The sequence below is a fragment of the Heterocephalus glaber genome, unplaced genomic scaffold (genome assembly GCF_053883595.1).
Source record: "Heterocephalus glaber isolate CG9 unplaced genomic scaffold, H.glaber_assembly_v1.0 deba00001444, whole genome shotgun sequence".
Lineage (NCBI taxonomy): Eukaryota > Metazoa > Chordata > Mammalia > Rodentia > Bathyergidae > Heterocephalus > Heterocephalus glaber.
The window spans coordinates 10,037,113-10,053,812 of NW_028258297.1; the positions used below are offsets into that span (position 1 = coordinate 10,037,113).

General features: G+C 44.0%; 1 protein-coding gene across 1 annotated transcript in view; it reads right to left on the minus strand.

The window, feature by feature from the left end:
• The window catches only part of Eif3l (eukaryotic translation initiation factor 3 subunit L), a 31,927-nt gene extending 18,059 nt beyond the window's left edge, over positions 1–13,868 (minus strand). Inside the window, exons 1-7 of the mRNA XM_004845638.4 lie at positions 13,723–13,868; positions 13,076–13,124; positions 11,811–12,021; positions 10,161–10,240; positions 8,009–8,070; positions 5,005–5,074; positions 4,733–4,806 (exon numbers count right to left, since the gene is read on the minus strand). Coding sequence (XP_004845695.1) covers positions 4,733–4,806; positions 5,005–5,074; positions 8,009–8,070; positions 10,161–10,240; positions 11,811–12,021; positions 13,076–13,124; positions 13,723–13,755 — 579 coding nt within the window. The 5' untranslated portion in view covers positions 13,756–13,868. The remainder of the gene's footprint in view (positions 1–4,732; positions 4,807–5,004; positions 5,075–8,008; positions 8,071–10,160; positions 10,241–11,810; positions 12,022–13,075; positions 13,125–13,722) is intronic.
• Between the last annotated feature and the right edge of the window lie 2,832 nt (positions 13,869–16,700).

The window sequence follows — 16,700 nt, forward strand, 5'->3', positions numbered from 1 at the left end:
AGATGTAGCTCACTGTGAAGTCCCTGGGGTTCAATCCCAGTACTGAAGCGGGGTGGGGGTGGGGGGTTTAGTTTATCTGTGACTGTTCATGAACTCCAAAAATACTATCTCCATCAAAAAATTTCCAAAGTTATAATAAACCAAAAGATCCAGAATATATAAAGAATTCTCATGAATCTTTAAGAAAAATATAATCCAACAAAAAAATCAAGAAGGGGCTGGGGATTTAGCTCAGTGGTTTCACCGCCTGCTGTGCAAGCACAAGGACCTGAGTTTGATCCCTGGTACCAAAAAAAAAAAATCAAGAAAATTGATGATCACATAAAAGAATTGTCAGTTAACAGAGAAAATGCTCAAATACTTTATTATCAGAAAAATGTACATTGAGGGCTGAGATTTAGCTCAGTGGTTTCGTTGCCTGCTGCACAAATGCAAGGACCTGAGTTCGATCCCCGGTACCAAAAAAAAAACCAAACAAAATGTACATTGAGATTACTATTTCCTTCCCATTAAACTGATAAAAATCAGACAGACTGCTAACACTCAGTATAGACAACAGTTGCTCTCATATACTGCTAGTTGTAGTGCATTTTGACACAAATATGTGTCTATTAAACTCAAAGAAATTGCTGCTGGGTGTGGTGATGTATGCCTGTGATCCCAGGGCGCTCAGCAGGCTGAGGGTGGAGGACTGCTAAGAGTTCAAGGCTGAAATACATAGTGAGACCCTGTCTCAAAAACAAAACAAAACAACAAGGCAGGAACTGGGGACATAGCTCAGTGGCAGAGCACTTGCCTAATATGCTCAAGGCCCTAGGTTCAGTATTTAACATAGCAGAAAAAAAAAAAAGTCTCAATAAAGTCAAGGTTTAAGTTTTCCGAGTCACAGCAAAACAGCAAATGGCACAATAGAGCCTGACACCAGTTTTCTTTTTTTTTTTTTGGTACCAGGGATCGAACTTGGGTCCTAGTGCTTGCGCAGCAGGTGGCAAAACCACTGAGCTAAATCCCCAGCCCTATCGACACCAGTTTTCTAACTAATGTCTAAATACAGGTTTAGAGAACCAATAATGTGGTGCTTTCCTTTCAAACAATAACTGGTGCCTCTGCAATGGCAATGAAGGCGGCACTTTCATCACACTTGCAGTTTGGGGAAAAAAAAAAGAAAGAAACTTCTTAATAGTAACAACACACTCACACAGTCGTTGAGCCAACAAAAATAAAGGAGTGGTGAGGAAGAGTCACTCACCCTGTGGGCATCTGCCTGGCCAGGGGGAATCACACAGGTGCTACTGACCCTCAGTCTTTGTGGAAACAAGCCCTTAATCCTCTTGACAAGAGAACACCAGCTAAACCCGGGATATTATGCTTAAGAAGGATCAAAATCTCAGCAAACACCCCTGAAAGGCCAGAACTGGGGGGGGGGGGGCAGGAGGCTCACAAATTCAAGACCTACCCAGGCAACTTAGTGAGACCTTGTCTCAAAAAATAAGAGAGGTTGGAATTAATATGAGAAAATTAAAAAATGGAAACCGTCTTTGTAAATAGGGAGGGGTTGAAGGGAGGGCAGGAGAAGGGGGAAAAATAAGAACCAAGAGAGATTATGTAAAGGTGCAAATTTCCTATGATGAATGTCACTATATTGTATACCTAAAATGTACCAATAAAGTAAAATTTAAAAATAAATAAATGACTGCTGCACAAGCACAAGGACCCAAGTTCGATCCCTGGTACCCCCCTCCAAAATTAAATAAATAAATAAATAAATAAATGAGAGGTTGGAGAGATATAGTTCAGTAGAGTGCTCCTGAGTTCAATCTCTAGTACTAGAACAAAAAACAAAGAACACCTCAGTACTGCAGGTCCTCCTCCCCTTGCTATGCTTCGAAGGGACAGGATGGCCCCCCCCACCTATAACCATGCCAAAGAAGAGGCCAACTCAGCCAATGAGCCAGAAAGGCCAGGGCAGTTTGTGGCCTTCACTATCAAAAGCACTGAAGGCTCATTTTTTTTAGTTTTTTGAGATAAGGTTTGCTATGGCCTTGAACTGGCAATGATCATCCTGTCTCAGCCTCTAGAGTGCTGGGATTACAGGTGTGCCCCACCAGGCCTGACTGGAGCCTCATTTTGAGCAGGAAGCCTCTTTCTCAAAAAGCCCTGTTTAAAACAAAACAACAACAACAAAAAGCCCTGTAAAGGTTTGCTCAGCTCAAGAATCACAACTTCTCAGCACTGGTCACCATCAAGGACTCTCTGGGCTGTGGTGGTCAAACATTGTATTAAAGTGCTGATTTCCCAGTGTGGAGATACCTCAAAGAACTAGGGCTAGAGGTCCCATTCAACCCAGCTATTCCCCTGCTGGGATCTTCCCAAAGGAATTAAAAAATCATACCACAGAGATATATGTCCACCCATGTTTATAGCAGCACAGCTGTAGTAGCTAGGAAACAGCCCAAGTGCCCATCAACTGGAAACTGGATAAAAAAAGATGTGGTTTTTTTATAAAATGGAGTACTACTCAGCCATAAAGAATGAGAAACTAGGGCCGGGGATTTAGCTCAGTGGTTTCACCATCTACTACGCAAGCGCAAGGACCTGAGTTTGATCCCCAGTACCAAAAAACAAAACCCGAGAAACTAGACATTTATAGCTAAATGGATGCATACTGAGGCCATTCTCTTAAGTGAAATAAATAGGACACACATGTAAATACTGAATAGTTTCTCTAGTATGAGAAACTGAAAGTATAAATAAGGATTAAAACGAATAACTGACAATTTGAAATAGGAAGAAAAGGTCCAAAGGGGTAGGGAAGAGGGGAGGGGAAGGGGAAAGGAAAGAAGGGAAAGGAAAAATTATGAGAAAAGAAAAAAATGGAAACAAAGTCTATGTAAATAGAGAAGGGTGGAGGGGGTGAAGGGAGCAGAGAATGGGGAAAAAATAAGAACCAAGATACATCATGGACAGGTACAAGATCCCAATGAAAAATGTAAACCTATTCTATACCTAAAATGTACCAATAAAAGAATTTAAGTAAAAAATAAATAAAATAAAATGCTGATTTCCCTTAAATTACCATGTGAGAGGTACAGTCTGCATAAAACGGGAAAGGATTTGTTTTTTTTCCCAAATGCTGTATTTTAAGAATGAAAAAAGATGAAAAATGGTTCCCAGGATCCCACCTACTCAGGAGGCTGAGGCAGGAGTATCAAAAGTTCAAAGCCATTCATAGCCAAGCATGTTGCTGTACTCATCACTGCAGCACTTGGGAGACTGGGGTAGGAGTTTCACGGTGAGTTCGAGGCCAGCCTGGGCTATATAGTAAGTTCAAGGCCAGCCTGAACTACACAACAAGACCCTGTCTCAAAAAGAAATCAAAGCCAGGGCCAGGGATTTAGCTCAGTGGTCCTACTGCCTGCCTCAAAAGTTCGATCTCCAGTACCAAAAACAAAGAAAAAAGAAAAAGAAATTGAAGTCAATGTGGGCAACTTACCAGGACCCTGCCTCAAAATAAAATTAAAAAGGCTAAAAATGTAGCTCAGTGGTAGAGCACTTGCCCTAGCATGCCTGATCCTTGGGTTCAACCTTTAGCACTGTGAAAAAAAAAATGGTGTTAACCATCATCCTAACAGACTAAGTATACTAATCATTCTGTAACTCAGAATGTTCTGCAGTGTCCCAGAAATCTTCTATCAATCTGTGTGGGTTTTTTTTCTTGGTACCCGGGATTGAACTCAGGTGCAGTGCCACTGAGTTAAATTCCCAGCCCCATCAATCTGTGTTTCAGAGTTAAGGAAATGCACGCAGACTGGGTAACATGCCCGATATCCAGAGCCAATAAATAGCAACAGTGAGCTTCGACTCTCCCAGCTAGCAGCTGCTATACTTTACACCTGGTGTGGTTCTTAGCAGAAGCTCAACAATAGCACCTAAGGCAAGTGACATTTTCCCTTGGATAAAAATGTGCTGGTGCATTCTGATCTAGCATATACCTGGGTAAACACCACCTCAACCAGATATAGTTTCTAATTTGTAGATGAGGAAAGTGAGACTTCAGAAAGGTTAAATAACAAGTCAGCATTACAAAGATGCCACCAGGCAGCCCCCAGACCACCTGTCAAGGTCACGTAAGTACCTTTTTTTTTTTTTTTACAGTATTGTAGATCAAACCCAGGGCCTTCACAATGAGCTACATTCCCAGAGTTTTATTTATTTATTTATTGGTACCAGGGATTGAACTCAGGGCCTTGCGCTTGCGAGGCAGGCACCGGAACCACTGAGCTAAATCCCTGGGGCCCCAGAGTTTTGTTTTGTTTTTGTATTAAATTCTTTTATTGGTACATTGTAGGTATACAACACAATTACATTTCTCATTGGGAATTGTACCTTTATATAATGCATCTTGGTTCTTATTTTTTCCCCATTCCTAGCCCTCCCTTCCCCAGAGTTTTTTTTAAAGTCTCCATAAGTCACTAGGGTCCCCAGGCTGAGCTCCAACTTGCAACACTCCTGCCTCAGTCTTCTTTACTCTCTTGCTTCTAAGTTCATTATCTGGAGTGCTCAGGCTGTTTTCTTCAGAAAACTGTATGACATGGGAGTCCATTGGTGCAGGGTATTTTACTCCACGATGAGGAGTATTTTACACCATGAATCTTTTCAACAACACAAACACTGGTCACTGCTCCTTGCCCATACCACTTTTTTCAAAATGAGGCTGAGGCTGACCAGATACCTGGTAGATGAATTCATCGATGATATCCCAGAGCCACTGGTTGGGTAGTTCAAGAGGAACAGGCCCATCTGCATCTGCATAGATTACAGACAAGTCATATTCAGTGTAATGGCTTTCCCCCTTTAGCAGGGCTGTAGAAATCTTAGTAGTTTCTCTCTTCAAAGGACTATGAATCACAAGACTCCCCCTCATCCCACCTGCACATTAAAATCTGCCAGAAAGCAGGTGTTGCTCATCGTAACTTGATCCCCTTGGCCAAATCTCAAACTTACTGAGAATGTAGTTGAAGAGGTTGCAGTAGTTGTAATAGGATTCAAACCTCTGCTCTAAGGAGGGTCCTCCCTGGAAAGAGAAACAGACACTGAGACACAGATGATTAATTTAAACGTGTTTTACCCATGGTCTACCATGACAGGTGAGGATGCATACACGAGAACTAATGTCTCCCCTCTCTTTCTTGGGAGAAGGAAGACAGCAAGGGCTACAGAGGAAGGGGCACTGAACACTGGGCCAGGTTTTATGGCCACAGATCTTAACTGATGCTCTGGAAGACAGCCATGCAGATCAGATGAAGCAGAGGGGTAAGGTGTTTCAGGAAAACAACAGCAACAAAGGCAAAGAAGTAAAATTGTGAGACTTGAAGGTCAGGGAGTTAGAAGAATACTGCACTGGGCTACACTGGACTACAATGGGCCAGGAAAGGGGAGGCTGTTCAGTGCCAAACACAAGCAGCCAGGCCAGGGGGGCAGCAAATCCATTCCATCTCCTCCTCTATAAATAAAGTTTTACAGGAGTGCAGCCATGCCCACTCATTACATATTGTTCACGCTGCTAGAAAGACACAGCTGAACAGATCAAACAAGAGCCACTGAGGGCTGCAAAGCCATCTGAGGCTCTTCCGATTTAGACTTTCTGTTGCTGGCAAGTGAGAACCACTGACCATTTCTGAGAAGGGGACAATGTATTTGTGGAGTAGAAAGAATGGCCTCGGAATCTTAGCCCCACTCTTTCTAACTGGGGTTCTGGCAAGGCATAACGTGAATCAAATATTGTGACTGGTCACAGTTAAATAAGATAACACATTAAGCATAATAAATTCAATGAACCACCCCCCCACCCCACCCCCTGCCAGGGATTAAAAACCAATCTTGCATGTCAAAGTATCAGACTGGTAACTAGCAAAGAGATTACACTGTCAATAAATTGCTGCTAAATCTTCATCTACAAACCAGAGAGAAGATTAGAGACAGGAAAACCAGCTATTCTATGGTTTTCTCCAAGAAGCAATACACACCCCTGGCTATATTCTCAGCCTGTCCCACAAAGCACCTGCACTTTAGCACTCAAGAGAACGCTCTTGGTGCCAATTTCTTTTACTTACTCAGGTGCTCAAGCATACACACGCTCAAACAATGAACATCTCACCAGACTTAGGCACTGGGTTATAGCAGTAAGTCAAAGTCTAAGAGAGAAGCAAAAGGCCCCTAAATAAAATAACACAACATGCTAGTGATGAGAGCTCTGAAGTGTCAAAGAGTACAGCAAGGAGGGCAGAAAGGGAGAGGAGAGGTGCAGGAAATGTAACTGGCACAGGAGGCAGGGGCCAGATGCAGCAGACCCACAGCCCAAACCTGGGTTTCGTTCTAAGAAAGGATGGAAAGTTGTGACAGAACGGTAAGGAGGAGGGTGACCTCATGAGACTTCAAAGGACTGTGCCGGCTATGCTGAGGATGAACTGAAGTAAGAGTGGGAGCTGACACCAGGACAGTGGCCACTGCAGCAACTGAGCCTAGTCAGAGCAGCAGCAGAGGTGGCCAAGAGAAGCGGCTGGTTCTAGAACATGGAGGACAGCTGAACAGGACATGATATAAGGCTGCATGTCAAGGTGGAGAACTGTCATGAATGACGCCATGGTTCTCAGTTCAATCAGTGGTGAACTTGGGAAGGCTGGGTTTAAAGGGAGTGGGATGACTATTCAGCAGTCATGTGCAGATGGTGAGCAGTCAGCTGGACACTCAAGTCTGAGCTGCAGTGGAGACTGGGGAAAAGGGCAGACGCTTTCAGTCATCACTGCATGTAAATAATCCAGATGGTATTTTAAGAGAATTGGGGCACTCTAAAATTTAGAAATCAAGAAGAATTGAACCCAGCAAGTGTCCAAACCTAGGGTTGTGTGTAAGCACTGGTGTTAAAGGCAAGCCTAGGTTCAACCAGTTTTGCTACTTACTAATTAAATAAATTTGAGGACCAGGAACCTCTTTGCATTTCTTTTTGTTTGTTTTTCTGAGTAAGGGTCTTGCTATGTAGATCAGGCTGGCTTTGAACTCATTATGTAGCACAGGTTAGCCTTGAACTCACAGCAATCCTCCTGCCTCAGCCTCTTGAGTACTGGGATTCCAGGTGTTTGCCACTCTACACCTGACTTCTTTGCACTCTGTCACCAACTCCGCAGGACTGCGAGGATTAGAGATATGCAGATTTGTGCCAAGGACCTAACGGTGTGCCTAGCACAGTGTGCCAGGTCGTTACCGTTAAGATATTTTAGAGGAAGGGAGGCTCAGCAGCAACACACTCAAGGGGCGAGGGGGGAAGAGCATCCGAAGCAGAGGCAGCAGAAAGGGCCAGGGAGCCAGGCATGGTGGCGCATAGCTATATTCCCAGCACTTTGGGAGGCTGAGGAGGTAGGAGGATCACAAGTTGGAATCCCACCTGGGCAATTTGGTGAAACTCTATCTCAAAATAAAAAGGCCTGGAGATGTAGCTCAGCGCAAAGGCCCTGGGTTCAATCACCAGTAGAGGAAGGAAAAGAAGTGTCGGGGAACACCTATTAGGATGGCAGCTTGGAATGCAATACATGGTGATAAACACCCTATCAAGGAAAACTAAGGGATGGAGAGATCACAAAGGGCAGACAGGCTATGTGCCGTTAATTTGTCTGAAACAGACACCCAGGGTGTTCTGGGTTACATGCTACAGGGTGTGGTAGATCCCAGCACACAGGGAGGAGGATTCCAAGTTCCATCCCAGCCTGGGCAACTTAGCAAGACCTTGTCTCAAATTTTTAAAAAATAGAAAGGAGTAGGGGCTGTGGAGAGAGGGGGAGAGAGGGTGATAGAGGAGGAGAGAGGGGGAGACAGAAACAGACAGACAGACAGACAGAAGGGGAACATGTCAACTGCTCTAAGACATAAAACCAATATTAACTAGTGACCATGTTCTAGGGATGAAAATAGCATAGTTAAAAGCAAACCTGCTAGCAACACATAAAATACTCACGCTGACTTTGGCATATATATGTCTATAGTATAATTCTTTATACAAAATCAGGAAGACACCATCTGAAAGAGACAGCAGATGGGTGCTTTAGTAATCCACAAAATGACTGGGGTCTTCTGGTCTTCTTAGTCTTTAAGGTAGAGAAATACAGTTGATTTTAAAGAGTAAGTAACATCTAAACTCTTATGCTTATTCCCAGGATACATACAAGAAAATTCATTTCTCACTGTCAACCTCACCTTAATATTTTAAACATTTTTTCTTAATCTCTTTCATAACAATGTCCTTGCAACATTTAGACTTCTATCACCCCAAAGTGCTTAAATAAGCCAGCAAATAAACATGAACAGTCCCATTAGGTAACAATACTATCAAAGTAGCAAACCCTTTTTTTGGGCAGCACTGGGCTATGTCCCCATGTCCCCACCCCTTTTTTATTTTTTATTTTAAAACTGGACCCAAACTTGCAACCCTTCCTCAGCCTCCCAGAGTGACTGGATTATAGGCATGTACCACCACACAGGGCTACAAACACAATATTTGTATCTTTAATTTGGGAATCCTATTTAGAAGAATTTGTCCTCTTGATAAGATGAAGCTATTAAAAAGAAAAAAAATCCAGACAAGTTTTTTAGGTACTGAACACAGCAGAGGTCAGAGACTGCTGTCCCTAGAAAGGTGTGCTGTGACCCTGGCCTCTGCGAACCTAGATGTGAGGAGGGTAACCACTGTCGCCTAACAAGTAAGGGTGGCTGTGTGGTGCCCAAACTGTTTATGAAAACCTTAAGTTTTATGCTCAACATCTGCTTTCTCTCAAGCAGTCTGGAATCTTGTTAAATGTTCCTCAGGCAGAGATATGACCAGACCCCAATTAAAATTCCTGAGCCTTCCTGGCCAACAACACCACATATTGTCACAATTTGTTGTTGGACGAATTAAGTGAGTCCCGTGTGACTCCACCGGGAAGAGACTCTTGGAAGCTTGAGCCTGATTTCCTCTGGACTTCACATCACCTTTCCTTTGCAAATTTTGCTTTGTATCCGTTTGTTTTAAATCTCATAGCTGTGGCTATAACCACATACTGAACCCTGTGAATCTTCCTAGCACATTATCAAGCCTGGGGATTATCTTAGGTATGGAGATGCTTAAGGGGGCTGGTGGAAAGAAAAAAAGTTCAAGGCCAGGTGTGGTAGTGCACACCTGTAATACCAGCACTCTGGAGGCTGAGGCAGGAGGATTGCCATGAGTTCTGGGCCAGCCTGGGCTACAAAGTGAGTTCCAGACCAGCCAGAATACATAGCAAGACCCCGTCTCAAAAAAAAGAAAAAGAGTTCAGTCTATGTTTAAAAAAAAAAAAGATTATTAGAAGTTAAGTATTTGTACATTCAAAACTACAAAACAGCTGGGGATTTACCTCAGTGGTTCCAGTGCCTGCTGCACAAGTGCAAGGTCCCAAGTTTGATCCCCGGTACCAAAAAACAAAAACTACAAAACAAACCAGGTATTATAACACATCCCTGTAATCCCAGTACACTGGGAGGCTAAGGCAGGAGGATCACAAGTTGAAGGCCAGCCTGGGCAACCTAGTGAGATCCTGTCTCAAAAAAAGACAAAAAGCCGGGTGGGGTGGTGCACACCTTTGATCCCAGCACTTGGGAGGCAGAGGCAGGAGTATCTCCACAAATTCACGAATTCACAGCTAGCTTGGGCTACATAGTGAGTTCAGGGCCAGTCTGAACTACACAGCGACCCTGTGTCAGAAAAAAAAAAAAAGACAAAAAATGAAAACTACAAAACATCACTGAAAGAAATTAAAGACCTTCTAGCTGTGGGTATGGGATGTCTTTCCATTTATTTAGGCCTTCAATTTCTTTCAGTGATGTTTTGTAGTTTTTATTTTTTGTCTTTTTTTTCCATCTTAAAATGGAAACAAGTCAGGACAGAGCTGAATTTCAGCTTTCACATCTGAAAGTCCTTTGTCCCTTTTAAAATTATACAGCCTTCATTCAACAAGTAATTTTATTAACAACTTACTGTGTACCAAGCTTTGGGAAACAAAATGTTGAGCAAAAGAGGCATAAAATCTCTTGCACTTCCTGTCTTAATGACCCCAGCCAATTCAGCCCTCAAAACATGAAGTGTTCATACCTACCATTGCCAACCTGTGAAGCAATGGCTTCGGCCTCAGGCCAAGGTGTATTCTTGAAGAATCTTTCAGTCAGCTTGGTCCAGCTGAAAACCAAGCAGAAAAATTCTAGATCTCCAAACAGGAAGGACGAGAGCTGGCCAGCCCTCATTCTTTAAAGATGTGGACTGAGGCTCTGAGAGGGAAGGCCATCATGAATCAGCCAGATCCCTCAAGTCTACAACTTCTTCCCTCAACACTACTCTACCCTTCACAAGCCCTTTTTCAGTACAGCGTGAAGAGTCCTACCTGAAAATCCAAAATCTGAAAACTTCTGAGAACCAACAGGCCCCTTCACAAGTAGAAACTCCCAGATCTGCCTTATGTGACAGGTCACAGTCAAACCACAAGCAGGCACAGGGCTGTGGTGTAGCTCACTGGTAGAGCCCATGTTCAGCACATTTAAGGCCCTGGGTTTAGTCCCCAGTGCACACACGCATACACACACGCACACACACAAACCAAAAATGCAAGCACCCTAAAAGTATTGTAAAAAATTACATTGAGTCTATGTATATAGGAAACAAATGAACGTCATGTTTAGATAAGACAATTCATTATGTATATGTAAATATTCCATAATCTGAAATCCAAAATACTTCTAGTGTGGAGTATTTTGGATAAAGGATGTTCAAATTGTGCAGTAAACACTCCTTTTATATCAATTAGTTAGGTGTCCACCAAGATTGCAGGGTCATCCCCTGGTTCTGTATCATGAGCTTCAGCCACAGTGAACTGCTTACTGTTCCTTGGGATGAGAACATTTTTTCAACATCCTTGCCTCCACCCCTATGAAGACAAGGATTGCATCTCCTGGAGCACTGTGTCCCTCTCCTAACTGGGAAACAGATCATTCTGTCTGCTGCAGTCTGATGCTACATCTGAACACTGCTGCTTCATACCTACAAGAGGCTGCTGTTCAATTCCCCTCTCCTGATACCTTCTGCAGCTATTTCAACTTCCCTTCACTCTCAAGTCCTACCTTTCCCTCTTCTCCTGCTCTTTCAGTTTCACATATTAACCTGCTCAAGTCTCCACTCAAAACACAGAATAAGCCAGGCAAGGTGGCGTGCGCCTGTGATTCAGCTCTTGGGAGTTGAAGCAGGAATATCACTGAGTTTGAGGCCAGCCTGGGCTACACAGTGAGTTCAAGGCCAGCCTAGACTACATGGTGAGAGCCAGTCTCAAAAAAACAAAACTTGGGCCGGGTATTTAGCTCAGTGGTTCCAGCGCCTGCCTTGCAAGTGAAAGGTCCCGAGTTCAATCCCCGGTACCAAAAAACAAAAAAACAAAACTTGCAGGGCATGGTGGCACATGCCTGTAATCCCAGGAGGATTGCCCTGAGTTTAAGGCCAGCCTGGGCTCCACAGTGAGTTCAAGGCCAGGATGAACTACATAGCAAGACCCTGTCTCCCAAAATTTAAAAAAAAAAAAAAAAAAGCCAAAACTTTCTGGCAATACAAAGTACAACTAAGTAACAGATTCCCAGACCCAAGGAATAACAAACATCTCCTGAACCCTCTGTCCAGAAAACGTTGCCTTTCATCCCTTTTGTAGGAACTCCATCTCTAAGCCAGTCCCACCCAGAAAAAGATCACATTAGCCAAGGGCCCATACCTGTTCTCATAGATGTCCTGGATCTCATACACCTTCTGGTCAATGACATCACTGGAGACACGACTGCCCTGAGCCTCATATACCTTCTGGTCAATTAAATCTGAGACAGTTTTGTGGAAATACTGGATGAAGTTTTTGATCACTTCAGGTATCACCTGATAGGTCTGTTGTTCATACTGACGTTCATAAGCAAGGTCCTGCTTTGGATCTCCTAGAGGGTGCATACAATACTTTACAGAGTGGCTTTCAAACCGATAGACAGTATATGATAGAACACAAGAGATCACCCCACAAACCAAACTCAAGTCTACAAAAACCAGTGTAACAGGGGCCAGGGATTTAGCTCAGTGGTTCCGAGTTCGATCCCTGGTACCAAAAAAGCAAACAAACCAGTGTAATCTCCTTCAGATACTCAGAAGATACACTTTCTCAAGTTGCTACCAATCCCATTGCCCATTTCTTCAGAACAACTGTACTTAAAAGTAACTTCTTACTATTATCTGTTTTGTCTCATAAAACCTATAAGGTCCCTAAGGTCAAGAACCTTGTTTATCTTGTACCCAGACACACTCAAGGCCTAGAAGAGTTATGTGTTGGGGGAGAGGGAGAAAACTGAGGCAAATTTAGTGGTAAGAGGTACTTAACATGTTTTGAAGGACTATCTGGCACTTTCTAACTAAATGTCTTACAACAAGCTACAAAACCTTTCTCTACTTAGTTTTGTCATTTCTAGGAGAAAAAACAAACATACATACCTTATAGGCCCATTTGAAGCACTAAACAAAGTATTTCACAAAAAAGAGCCATGACATTTACTACATACTAAATTAATACAAGTCATTATAACATCTCCAGTAACTTCAAAAGCCTCTCCATACGAATTCATTTGGGCTTGGTCTGAATGACTTACATTTTTCATACCAATTTTTTCTCTTTGAGGCTGGGAGTGCAGGTCAGTGGTACAATACTTGTTTAACATGCACCAGCATGATTCCCAGTACAACCCCCTCACACACAATATTAATTTAAAAAATTTAAAAACCAAAACCAAGTCAGTAAGCCTTTTTTCTTGAGACTATGAAGTGAACCACAAAAAGGCCTGGTTTATAGGCTCTACACAACCACTTCCACCAAGAGCTAATGACTGACTCCAAATCCCGACCATCAAGCAGCAGTGTTTACAAGGCACCCGTCACAGTTGGTTCTGAGACACTCAAAAGCTGCCAGTCCCTAGGAGGACTGAGCTAGCCAAACTTTGGTCTCACCTGTGTGCATATCATAGTCGCCTGGGTAAGCATAGGGGTCATAAGCAGCCTAAAAGGAATAAGACACAGTCAGTAACAGTCCCCAACCAGTAACCTGAAATCCTCCTCCCAGGGCCTATGTGTCAACCAGAGGCTGAAGGCACAAAGGCAGATAAAGACACTGTCCCCACCTTTGAGGAATTCATATGCCTGCGAGAAAAAGAAGAGTAAGTAATGACAAAACATTAAGGATGCAAGAAGTGTACAGCCCAAGAAGCTGTGGGTACCAACAAGTTTTAACCGGACGGACCCCAGATCAGAAGAGCTCAATGAGAGGGCTGGGGATTTAGCTCAGTGGTTCCACCGCCTGCCTCCCAAGTGCAAGGACCCGAGTTCGATCTCCGGTACTAACTCAATGAGAAACATAATAACCCGCCTTCCTTTCGGTGTTAAGAAACGAAGGACAAGGGACGCAGCTCGCGAAGCGAGAATCCGGAGGGGCCGGGTTCTGGGTAGCAACATGAGGGGCGCTCAGGAAGGCCGGAAATCGCCAATGGCGGCCCGCAGGGGCTCCGGGAAAGGCCCGGACGCCGCCTCACTCCCCGGCCGGGCATCCACAGACCCTTGCCCCGGTCGCGGAGCCCACAGCACGCTTTCGGCCACGTTACCTCAGACTCATAGTCATCAGCCGGATAAGACATGGCAGCGGCGCTCGCAAACACCACGGGAAAGAACGAATGGAGCGGTCCTAGCCTGACTCTGGAGACCGGAAGTTCCCTCCCCCTGTGGGCTGTCGGGAAACCGGAGGCTTTTCCGGGGCCGCAGGCAAGCTAAGGTAGCCATGATAGGAAGGACGAAGACTATAAATCACCTAGATTTCTCTTCCTCCTTCCAAGATAGGTCTTCCAAGTAATGTGACTTTAGAATAGTGTTGTAAGCTCAGAAATAATGGCATGAAATAGTTTGGAATAAAGAGTAGGCAAAGAGGAACCAGGAGGAAACCCACACAAAAGATGGATGACAGCTTCCTCCGGCCGGCCTCTTGCATGAAGGGAAATTGAGCTAGAGGGAACCTAATCCGGAGTTTAGATGTAAACTGTTTGCCTGAGGCGAGAATTTTTTTTTTAACTTTTTTTTTTTTGGTACGGGGGATCGAACTCGGGCCCTTGCGCTTGCGAGGCAGGCGGGAGAACCACTGAGCTAAATCCCCAGCCCTTTTTTTTTTTTTTTTTAATGGGATCTCGATTTGTATTCTAGGCTGTCTTCGAACTCTTGGCGATCCTCCTGCCTCAGTCTCCCGAGTATTGGGATTATAGGCGTGCACCACCACTCCTAGCTCAAAAAAATGTCTTCAGGGCCGGGGATTTAGCTCAGTGGTTTCGCCTCCAGCTGCGTAAGCGCAAGGACTTGAGTTCGATCCCCGGTACCAAAAAACCCCCAAACATATATATATATAAATAAATATCTTCAAAACACTATATTTACTGGGTGTAAAAGTTGAGATTTGGTCCCTTACAGTGCAAAAGCGGCGAATTTGGACGCCAAAGCTGAAGCAGGCAATGATAAGGCTTAGGTTCCGGAATTCAAGAGCTCAGGTTGCAGGTCCACCTCCAACTCTGGCCAGCCGAAGTGGGCAGTTCCAATCCCAGGGAGGCCGTCGAGTTAAGAATGGGATTTATACCAAACTAGCAGACACCAGTACATGATTCATAGGGCTCTTTGGGATCAAGGACCTTACAGGGCCAGGGATTTAGCTCAGTGGTTCCAGCACCTGCCTCACAAGCGCAAAGTCCTGAGTTCAATTCTTGGTACAAAGAAGGAAGGGAGGGAGGGAAGAAATGCTAGGAATCAAGGACCTTGTTTTAGCTATCTGCTTATGATTTCCAACATCTGATGAAAATCTGGGCTCCCATCCCTATTCTCCCACTAATTTCCTGTGTGTCCAGGAGCATGTCACTCTCTGGGACAAGCTGCCTTATCTTCTTGTCACCTGACACCCATACTTTTCCCATCAAAGCACATGGAACTCCGGGCTTTGGTACCTGCATCTAGACTTGAGGATGCATTGTCCCCAGATGTCTGATGGGCTCCCTGTTGCCTCCTTCATGTGCTCTGATGCCATCCAGCTAGAGCATCCTATTTAGAATCCCAAGGCTGCTTTCCAAAGCCTTGTGCTCCCTGCTGTTCTGTATTTCTCCCTTTCAGTACAACCTCCAGTGATGCTGTCATGGAGCTAATGGATCTGAAGCTTTACCCCTCTTGGTTCCCCTAGGACTTCTGTTGGCCCAGGGAGGGTCCCCAGTAATGTACTCACGTAGTCATATGATTTTGTAAAATTCACAAAGTAATGTTTTTATTGGCAGTTGTTTTTAAAGTGGCTTTTTCTGCTTGGATTCCATCTTTGTCATATTGTTCAAATCTCAGCTCTCCAGCTTTTTTTTACAACGCCCCCTGGCCCGAACCCAGGGTCTCAATGCATGCTAGGAAGTGCTGTATCTCTGAGCTACATTCTCAGTCCTTTTTTCATTTTATTTTAAGATAGCGTCTTGCAGAGTTGCACAAGCTGTCCTTGAATTTGCAGTGCTCCTGCCTCAGACTCACAAGTAGCTAGAATTAGGGGCCAGGGATTTAGCTCAGTGGTTCCACTGCCTGCCTCGCAAGTGCAAGGTCCCGAGTTCAATCCCCGGTACCAAAAAAAGAAAAAAAATCAAGTAGCTAGAATTGTAGATTCCTGCCTAGTTCTTTGACTTTGTAGATCTGTACCCTTGGACAAATTGCATAACATCTCAGAGCCTCTGTTTCCTGATCTGCAAAGTAGGCATAATAATACCTACCCAGGGGATGGGGATATAGCTCAGTGTTAAGAGGGTTTTCCAGTAGTATGCATTAGGCTCTGGAATTGAGCCCCAGCACTGAAAAATAAAATTAAAAAAAATTAACCAGCTAAGGCTCTGTGAGGTAGAATTACATGATGTAAGATATACCAAGCACTTCATAAATCTCACATGGTCAATGTTATAATGAATCCACTTAGGGCCAGGGATTTAGCTCAGTGGTTCTGCCTCCTGCCTTGCAAGCCCAAGGTCCCTAGTTTGATCCCCTGAACCAAAAAAATAAAAAGAATCCACTTGTCAACAAAAAATAGTCTCTTCGCTGTGAGAAAAAGAAAAAGAAAAGTTTATTCCAGTTAACAGGGACTAGAAATCAGGAGGTTTCTAGCAGCTAGCTGAGAAAAGCTGCGTTTATCACATCCATGTGTGGATGGGCTGACAATGGGAGAGAGATAGTGGCAGCTAGCTGGGAGAGATTTCATTCCTGAGAGGATGGGCTAACACCGGGAGAGAGAGATTATTAGCAATTACCTGGGAAAGGAATTAGGCATATATAGGTATCGAAGGGGCTAAGGAATCTGGGGTGACTTGACTGCCCAAGGACGGTCTGTTCAGTTAAGCACACAATTACTGTACTTTTTAGCGTCAGGGGGTTATAAACCATATTTTTGAGTCCATTAGCCTCACTTACAGGAAAGCAGTTGGTATTCTCTAAAAGCACCCTATTTATTTTTTCCTGTTGATTTAGGGAAGGCCTGACAGTCAATGTCTGTTTCTTTCCCCTGTTTCTTTCTAGCTACTAGTGGAGTTGGCAT